The 10,493-nt window shown below is 37.1% G+C and overlaps 1 protein-coding gene across 1 annotated transcript; it reads right to left on the bottom strand.

Annotated features, from left to right (window-relative positions):
* Positions 1-628: 628 nt before the first annotated feature.
* On the bottom strand, positions 629-10,213 carry LOC106052873 (uncharacterized). Its single transcript, XM_056025463.1, has 6 exons — positions 10,129-10,213; positions 7,184-7,508; positions 5,675-5,794; positions 4,780-5,013; positions 2,907-3,002; positions 629-788 (listed from the first exon to the last, which is right to left on the bottom strand). The coding sequence occupies exons 1-6, from the start codon at positions 10,156-10,158 to the stop codon at positions 757-759; spliced, it is 837 nt and encodes a 278-aa protein (XP_055881438.1). The 5' UTR covers positions 10,159-10,213; the 3' UTR covers positions 629-756.
* Between the last annotated feature and the right edge of the window lie 280 nt (positions 10,214-10,493).

Here is a 10,493-nt window from a genome sequence, read left to right as displayed (position 1 = left end):
AGTTGACCATGTCTAGTTAAATTGTTGTGTGGGGGGAGGTTGAATAGTTGACCATGTCTAGTTAAATTGTTGTGTGGGGGGAGGTTGAATAGTTGACCATGTCTAGTTAAATTGTTGTGTGGGGGGAGGTTGAATAGTTGACCATGTCTAGTTAAATTGTTGTGTGGGGGGAGGTTGAATAGTTGACCATGTCTAGTTAAATTGTTGTGTGGGGGGAGGTTGAATAGTTGACCATGTCTTGTAGTGTATAGGCTTGTACTAGGAAAGTATGTGTCAGTTAAATTGTTGTGTGGGGGGAGGTTGAATAGTTGACCATGTCTAGTTAAATTGTTGTGTGGGGGGAGGTTGAATAGTTGACCATGTCTAGTTAAATTGTTGTGTGGGGGGAGGTTGAATAGTTGACCATGTCTTGTAGTGTATAGGCTTGTACTAGGAAAGTATGTGTCAGTTAAATTGTGGGGGGAGGTTGAATAGTTGACCATGTCTTGCAGTGTATAGGCTTGTACTAGGGAAGTAAGTAGAATGATATCCCACTCAGTGATTGGCTGGTATATTTCAGATCTTCTGGCTAGCACTAAACACTTTTACATATTACATTGAAACAGAAACGTATATCATGACACCCATGTTCAGAAATATCATTTTATTAATGCCTAGAAGCAATGCAACTATTTCACATACACACATACAGAAAGCAATGAAACTAAAAAAAAAAAATAATAATAATAATAATTTAAAAAAAAAAAATCTCTGTTTTTATTTCTTGCCAGCACTAGCTGTACATTTACCTGAAAGTAAAAATCAAATTAAAAAAAAATTAATAATATACCTAAAGAAAGATCGATGGAAGGACAAGTAATAAGAACAGCGGTCACTGTAAAGGGACCAGCATCAGACACGTGGTGACTAAGTACGGGTTCAAATGAGTTCAAATTGAAAGAAAATAGAAAAACAAATGTATGTGCTTATTGATACAATAGTCTTTTAACTCTTTCTTTCCCGAATTATTTTCATCGTTCCGGTAGAATTATTCATTTTTTCTCATTTCTATTTCTCAATTCTGTTCTGATTAAACTTCAATAACTTTTGTGTTTGTTGATCAGAAAATGTTATATTTGGTATCGAATCATAGGAGAAAGCATGCTCTTCTTACACAACACAAATTAAAGTTTATGAATCCGAAAATCAATTTAGTTTAATGGGGTCAAATCAACGTTGGCATCGTCAATTAGGAGAGAAAAAATCAATTATATGTCAACTGCTGCAGTATTGGGACTTCCATTACAAACAGTTTCCTATAATTGAAACATGGGTCGTTGTTATCTCTCAGATAGGCCTAATATTATTCATTTGCTCATCTTCGTTCTCTAAACAGCTGATTATGATAGGCCAAACTGGCAGACGATGAATGTGACGTCATTTTCCAGACCTTTCGAGCCATCAAGAAGAAAACTAATTCATGAGAGATGTGATCTACATTTTATTTTGCTTCTGATTTCTGTGTACCTGTTTTAAAGTATGTGCCCCTAGTTCGTGTTCATAAAATGGTTGAACATTCTTGGTATCTTATCTTGTATAATACAGACGTTACTTTAAAAAAAGATGATGATTACGTCCTACGCGTCGTGCATCTAGTCATGCATGTTAACCAATGACTTAAATTCTGCCAAGTCATTGGTTTTCCTGGCCGACTCAGGCAGCCCAATCCATGCTCTAATAGCACTAGAGAAGAAGAATTATTAGTACATTACACGCTGAAGTGTTGTTTAGAGATGCTTATTTCAAAAGAATCATCGGATTAAGCTAGAGTACTTGTGTCCCTATAGATTGAAATCTAGAATTACTAATGACCCAATGTAACTGTGAAGTACTTATCATGAAAAACAATCAAGTTTCCTAAAAAAAAAAAAAAAGAGTGATATTCAGAGAATTAATTAATAAAGAGAACGCATATTTTCGTTAGGGCTTGCTGGAAAGAGAAACTAACAAGGTAAATAACTCTCACCAACACCACCTCGGGTACACCCATAATAGAAACACGCTTAAAACTAGGATTCTAATTTACGTTATGTGACAAAAGATTCCTAAATGTGATGCGCATGTCAACTTATTCATAAACACGTTTCTCGTTGTCCACCTCCACCCCATTGACCCATCCAGCTGATTTTTCCGGAATTCTTACAAAGCTTATTCATAAATAGAAATGTGAAGCGAAGTTCCGAAACAACCAATGATGCACGCATATGGCATAGAAACCCACAAAGGCAGCCATAAGGACCAAAATGTTTTATGAGAAAAGAAAATGTCGAATTGAATATAGCGAAACAATGAACAGTCCTGACTATGACAAGTAGCCAATATCCTACCAGCCAGATTCTCTAAGAAATCCTTCTGATCGGTATTGTTTCGCTGATACATAGTAGACCCACTATGTAAAGGCGTGGAGTCGTTAGGGTTTGTGTAGCTCGTTGTGACCCCTTCTTTCTGAAATACAGCCTACTTTCTCAAACACTTCTGCAATGGGTCTCTTCTTTTTGTTGAATTGTAATGCACGGATCTTATTAACTGCATTCCTTTATGTTTAATTTCATTGTTTTTTATATTTGGTGTCAACTTGATAACTGTCACCCGGTGCTGTCCAAACCCCTCGGACCCACTTACGACAGTATTGGCACTATCAAACAAATAAAATAAAACATACATTCCGGATGATATCATGTACTAATAAATAATGGATGTAGAAATGGCGGTTGTAGATCCAATCATCCAACTGGTATCCCACACTAAATGGCGGTTGTAGATCCAATCATCCAACTGGTATCCCACACTAAAAGACGGGTGCTGATATTCCACACTAATTGACGGGTGTAGATCTAGATGGTAACTCTATACTATTTGCCACTTACCTACTACTGGGTTCTCTGGAGTAAACTTGCACACATCCCCACTGGCTGAGCATGGACAGTAGTTGGTGGCTGAGCCCTCCACTGGACGTCTGCAGTCTGAAAGACAAATTAGCGTTTGATTTATAATGGCCAGGGCCGGATTTAGACTTGAAAAAGCCCTAAATTGAAAAAGTGGTTATTTATGTCCTCTAGTTTGAAAATAATTAAGGATGATATTTGTATTTTAAATATATGCATACTCAGTTATCGCATAATCGGTGCACTATGGCATGACTACACCATGTTTGTTTTTTTGTATTTGTTTTATCATGGAATAATTCCAATGATAGGCTTTTAAATCTAGACTTAGAAGACGATGCTCGAAATTTTCCTGAAAATTAATTTATAAAACTCTTGAATCAACGCATGCCTTACATTCGGAAATTCCTGAACGCAATAGTCCTTTCAAGAACGCGTAAGTCTTTTCAGAACCGATGCTGTATCTAGACCAGACCTAGACTTAGGCCTAGTCTCTAGCCAAATTTACATTTATTTACTTTTTACTTTGAAAAATTATAACAGTCAAACTAGAGTTTTCGTCATGTGGCCAACGAGCTAGTAATTCTTGTCTCAGAGATATTCATCAACTGTTAAATTTCTAAGAAAATCGTTATAACGTTTTTCATATTAACTGTCCAGATTCCTGGATCCAGATATCCGAAGTTTCCATAAAGTTCTGACTTGAATAGAGGCATTGTCAACAAAACACATTATACAGCAAACACACTGTGGCTGTAATTAGGTACTAAATAAAAGGTCGTGTTTAGAATATAAGAAATTAAATATTCTACGAAATTATGGGCATTTGATTTAAAAAATAATCCATCAAATATTTCAGCCAATGTGGTGGTCTAATCCAGCACTGTGCTTTGTCCTACTAACTGTTATGTTAACTGTAGTGTTTTTCTGAGGTTGATAAACCAATAGATAGATAGATAGATAGATAGATAGATAGATAGATAGATAGATAGATAGATAGATAGATAGATAGATAGATAGATAGATAGATAGATAGATAGATAGATAGATAGATAGATAGATAGATAGATAGATAGATAGATAGATAGATAGATAGATAGATAGATAGATAGATAGATAGATAGATAGATAGATAGATAGATAGATAGATAGATAGATAGATAGATAGATAGATAGATAGATAGATAGATAGATAGATAGATAGATAGATAGATAGATAGATAGATAGATAGATAGATAGATAGATAGATAGATAGATAGATAGATAGATAGATAGATAGATAGATAGATAGATAGATAGATAGATAGATAGATAGATAGATAGATAGATAGATAGATAGATAGATAGATAGATAGATAGATAGATATTCTGATTGATTGATGATTAAACTGGATACAAGCTCTGAGGGTACCCAGGCTCTTCGGTACACCATTAGCCCTATTACTTGGGTTAGGTACTCAGGTCGGTTTACCTGATATTTAGGTTACATAATCTAGATAAACTGTTAGCCCTAATACTTGGGTTACGTTCTCATGTAATGATACTTAGGTTAGATATGCGGGTACCTAATACCCAGGTTCTTAGGTAAGTCATTACCCCTTACACTCAGTTTGGGTACACAAGTACCTAATACTTAGGTTGGGTATTCAGATAACTGTTACTTAGATTGGGTACTCGGATAGCTATTACTTAGGTTGGGTTCTCGGGTAACTATTACTTAGGCTGGGTACTCAGATAACTTTTGGCCTACTTAAGTTGGGTACTCAAGTACCTAATACTCAGGTTGGGTACTCGGGTGCTTGGTACACGTGCTTAGGTTGGGTACTAAGGTACCTGATACTGGTTGATACTTACCATTATTATTGCTCGCTGCAGCGAGACATTCGCCTCGTTCATTTTTATAAAGTGGGTTATTGTACGAATTGTAGCCTCCCCCGTAACTGTTTCCCCTATAACCATTGTAGCCCGGTGCGTAGATGTTATTGTAGTTGGGGTCAGTCGTGGCCACAGTATCCAGCCTCTGGACGCAGCAATGGCCGGATGGACAGTCACCGTTTGAATAGCATCGCTTGGGTCTGGCACAGACAGCTGTCACCAAGAGTAGAAAAAAACATAAATATATAGATCTTAAAATGTACGGGAGGAGGGGCGTAACAAGAAACAAGAATAATTGTGCAAAGCTTCAACTTGATTCTAGAATTGGTGTGGGAGAAATTACGTGTACAAACTTTTACCAGACGGACAAACAGAGTGAGTTGATATAAAAGTAAAGTAAAGTTCCCCTTTCAGACCTCGTGGTCTATAGGGCGATGATGTAAAGGTCATCTGATTCTGTGGCCTACGGTTAACGAGGGTGTCATGTGGCCAGCACAACGACCGACCGCCTTTACTTTTCCCTAACTAATGCCAGGTACCCATTAGAGCTGGGTGGACTCAGAGGCACCCAGGGATCCCGAAATAAAAATCCCAGTCTTCACCAGGATTCGAACCCGGGACCCCCGGTTCAGAAGGCAAACGCTTTACCGCTCAGCCACCGCGCCTCCGAGTTGATATAAGCTTTGTAATAAAAGTGCCAATGAACGTTGAAGAAAGAAGGTTAATTATTAGTCTATCATGCAATTTGCTTCTCGTTTGATTTCAATGTTAGTTCAAATTTGATCTTAAGAGAGTTGTCTAACACAAAACTGGACACTTCTTTCTCCGAGGCTCAGATAAGAGAAACTGCTGGACATTGGGCTAAGATGCTTACCTCCAGGAGCAGCTGTGGTCACTGCACTGGACTGTGCAACACACACATACCTTAGTCCGTTAAATTCACAGCATTCAGTGTTCTTACATGTCTGGTCAGTACAGTTCTGGTAACTGTTCGCTGCAGTGATACGAATATGATCAATAAAGGTAATACAGAAAGATAGTATGAAACATTTGCTTCTAAAAGCCTAAATATACCTATAGACCAGCTTTCTTAGAATTGTAATTTGCATAGTAGCAGAAAATCTCGCACTTAGCGTTGCTTTATTTTGGCTTTAAACAGAATTAGCGTTGCTTTACTTTGGCTTTAAACAGAATTAGCCTTGCTTTACTTTGGCTTGTAACAGAATTAGCCTTGCTTTACTTTGGCTTGTAACAGAATTAGCCTTTCTTTACTTTGGCTTTAAACAGAATTAGCCTTGCTTTACTTTGGCTTGTAACAGAATTAGCCTTGCTTTACTTTGGCTTTAAACAGAATTAGCCTTGCTTTACTTTGGCTTTAAACAGAATTAGCCTTGCTTTACTTTGGCTTGTAACAGAATTAGCCTTTCTTTACTTTGGCTTGTAACAGAATTAGCCTTGCTTTACTTTGGCTTGTAACAGAATTAGCCTTGCTTTACTTTGGCTTGTAACAGAATTAGCCTTGCTTTACTTTGGCTTTAAACAGAGTGAGGCATAAGTTTGTGTAGCACTACGTCTTAATAGGTTCTAAAATAAAAATAAAAATGTACAAATGACAAACACCAAATGCTCAGTCTTTAAGCAGCATAGAATATATATATTTAACAAGAGGCTAACACGTACCGCCTAAAATTCAAAGGAGAATAATTCACACTCACCCACAAAACAATGTTAAATTGTTAAATGAGAAAATGTGACTCTTTGAGACAAGGGGGGAGAGGGGGGGGTAGCGATTTTGTGACGTCACAAATTTAAAATTCAGAAAAAAAACACAAATAAAATATTTTGTTAATCTTCAAAAATCTTCGAAAAATAATAACATTTTTAGGTACTCATTTTAACATGAACTTCTCAGGTAGTTTTATTCACAAATAAAAAGCATTGAAAGCCAAAAGAATTATTTTTAAAAAAAGACAAAGAAGTCCTTGTAGTTTTGGGAAACGCAGGTGAGGAGAGTGGGGAATGGAGAGATGAAGATCTCATTGTAGACAATTTAATTATTTTCGAGTCAGCTCCTCAAGCAGAAACCTCTTTGGGGAAAAAGTTGATGAGAAATAAATAATTTGAAATAAATTTTTTTTAGTGACGTGACGCAGAGGGGGGGGAGGGGGGGGTCTGAGAATTTGTGATACTTTGTGACAAGGGGGGAGGGGGGGGTCAAAAAAAGGTCATTTTTTGCGTGACATCATTTACGAACGACCCCTAAATGGGATGGAAGGACTGACAGACAGAACACACAAAACTAATAGCGGTTATTCCCGTTGCGAGTGCCGCTAAAAAAGCATGACCACTTAGGAAGAGTTGACTGTTCGAAATATATGCTTACCTGGGTATGCGTTGTATGCACCATAGAATAGATTAACTGGGCTATAAGGACCGTAGTTGCTGGCCTGGGGTTGGTACACAGGGGCGTTGTTGTACCCTCCCGTAGGGTAGGACGGGTTGTTGGCTTGTTGATTGAAGCCGTACGGCTGAGAAGATGGTGTGTAGATGTACGGCTGGCCGGGAGCGTAGTTGTTGGGCTGTGGACGCGAGTAGGCAGCTGGTTGAGAGTTGGACGGGTTGTACGCGTTGCTTGGTTGAGAGGGAACTGGTTGGTAGAATCTGGTGTACTCAGACCTTGTCTGGGCCGCAATGACTGCCACTGCTACCTGCAAAATATCAAAAATAAAAGTGTAATTGGTAATATCTCTGATAAACGTATAATGAAAAAAAAAAAAGGAAAAAGAACTCCTTTCAGACACTGCGATCTATTGGGCATATGATGTAAAGGTCGTCTGGTTTATGTCCAAAGTTTAACGAGGGGTATATGTGGTCAGCATAGCGACCAACCTTCCTTATTTTCTCCTATTAAAGTCAGGTGGCCATTAGAGTTTTGTAAATCCCTAATTCAAAATCCAAGTCTTCATCGAGATTCGAACTCTGGTCCTCTATCTTCGGAAGCCAAACGCTTTATCACTCAGCGACCAACACTCCCCTTCCTACGTATAGTGTAACAGACATTTACTGAATTGTGTTCTCGATAGAATTGTTACTTCGAATGCGACTTTGGTCAGCAAAACGTTCTCATTAGGTTTATCTATTCCAAATTGTCTGTTCGCATCCGTGTCTTCTTTGGCTTTCTCTTGTCTTTCTCTACTTGAAACGTTTCCCTTGTAGCGTAACGTGGTCTTACTATTGTCTATCATATCTCATGTCCATTTCTCTTCTCTTATCTTATAGATTACTGACGTTACTTCAAAAAAGAAGATAATTACGCCCCACGCATGTCACGTGTCAATCTAGTCATGCATGTAAATCACTGACTTAAACTCTGATAAGTCATATGTTTTCCTGGCTGATTCATGCAGCCAATACCATTCTCTATTGACATTACGGAAGAAAAAGCACTTGCATGAATTTGTCCTAGCATAAGGGATAGGAAATGTGCCTCTATCTTTGTGTCTTTCTGAGTAATTTATTAGGTTTTGTTTTTCTATTTGTAAATTATGGTTCAGTGTTTTGTGTATTATTGCTACTTTACTTTTTCTTCTTCTGTCCTGAAGTGTTTCTAAACTTGATGGTGTACTCTGAACAAATTTAAACATTCGTTTGTTATAAATCTAACTGCTCTATTTTGTATCTGTTTTAATTTTTGCTATGCTTTCTTGAGTCTGGGAGGCGCGGTGGCTGAGCGGTAAAGCTCTAATGGGTACCTGACATTAGTTGGGGAAAAGTAAAGGCTGTTGGTCGTTGTGCTGACCACATGACACACTCGTTAACCTTAGGCCACAGAATCAGATGACCTCTACATCATTTGCCCTATAGACCACAAGGGGAGCTTTTTACTTCTTGAGTCTAGGTATAATAAATATAGATCTGTGTTGCAGGCATATGTATAAGATTAATATAAGATGTATTAAAAACATCTTCGGGCAGTATTTTTTAAAGGATAAGTGCGAAACAAAAAGCCCATAAAGCGCAATGATCTCTGAGGGGCACATGGTTAGTTATTTTCTTTCATGATTGACAAGTTTTAATTTGAATGAGTATGGATGATCTAGCTGTCCGCTTTCTGGTCATTTTCTTTAATTCACGCTTATGGAACGTTTTTCTATGATGGTGCGAAGGACATTTCAACATTATTTAAGATTAATTATATTAATGAGTATTGAAATCTAAATTTTACAAACGCTTAATAACAAGATTAACTTACAAGATTTTGTTGAATTAAAGGTACATTATTTAATGTTTATAAAAAGTTGTCATAAATCTTTCATTTCATGCTCTAATGGCACTATGAAAGAAGGAGTACTTGTATGTATTTGTCCTAGCATATGAAATAAGAACTGTACTTTTATCTTTGCGTCTTTCTAAGTATTTTATTAGGTTGTTGTTGTTTTTTTGTTTTTGTAAATTATGGTTCAGTGCTTTATGTATTATTGCTACTTTACTATTCAGTGTTCGGTCCTTAAGTCTCTCGTAATTCTGGCACAAACAAATATGAGCGCGAGAGTTAGATGAAGGACAGAAATGGAAACTAAATTGAAACATGTCTTTCCAGCCGAAAATGCAATTTCTTAAGAGTAACAAAAAAACTAAAACAAATGAAAACTACTTTTTTTTTCATGGTAAATCAATAACTCAGATTAAAACCTCAAAATACCTAGGTGTTATAATAAATGAAAAGATTTAATGAAATCACCAAATTGATGAAACTATAAAAAAAAATCAAACGTGTTTCGGGTTTATATTTGTACAAACCAAACAGGAATATAGCCTATAACTGAAATGCTATTTAACCTTGACAATATAAGAATATGCGTCCTCTGTTTTGCACCTTTCAACTCAAAAGAAAGCACAAAGAAACTAGAACAGACACTAAATTGAATAACACCACCATCAGCAAAATCACTAAAGCTAGAAACACTTCAGGACAGAAGAATAAAAAAATAAAGTAGCAATAATACATAAAACACTGAACCATTATTTACAAGTACACAAACAAAACAATAAAATACGCAGAAAGGCGCACAGATAAACGCACATTTCTTATTCCATATGATAGGACAAGTGCTCTTTCTTCCATAGTGCCATTAGACTTAGAGCATGAAATGGGTTGCCTGAATCAGCCAGGAAAACCAACGACTTAGCAGAGTTCAAATCACTTATGAACATGCATGACTAGATGGACACATGAAATGCGTAGGACGTTACTCTCTTCTCTTTTAAAGCATTGTCTGTAAATTACAAGCTATGGCTAAAACGTATATTTATGTATTACATTTTTACCTGAAAAACGAATACTTGTGAAAGTGTCATGCTGGCCGTTATGTTGGTACAGGTTGAAGCGAAACACTACAGGAGCCCAGCAAGGAACTTAACAAGGAACGTAGCAGTGTGTGTTATTTTATACCGGAGATAATGGTCCACCTTAAGCCAGATGGAAGGACTGATAGTGTTTTGGTCAAGCCGTTAACATTCTTTTAATCTGCTTAATGCTGATTTTTTAGTAGCCGTTTAGGTTCCTACTTAAATCCCTTCTGGCTATTACTTTAACAAAGCTCTATAAGTCGTGTGAGATAAAGGTTCTCCCCCCCCCCTCACCTAGAGGCGCGTCTGTATGTTGGGTAAAGTAGTCTAAACGGATACGATAG

This window comes from Biomphalaria glabrata, chromosome 4 (assembly GCF_947242115.1).
Source record: "Biomphalaria glabrata chromosome 4, xgBioGlab47.1, whole genome shotgun sequence".
Classification (NCBI taxonomy): Eukaryota; Metazoa; Mollusca; class Gastropoda; family Planorbidae; genus Biomphalaria; species Biomphalaria glabrata.
This window is presented reverse-complemented; position numbering and strand designations above follow the sequence as displayed.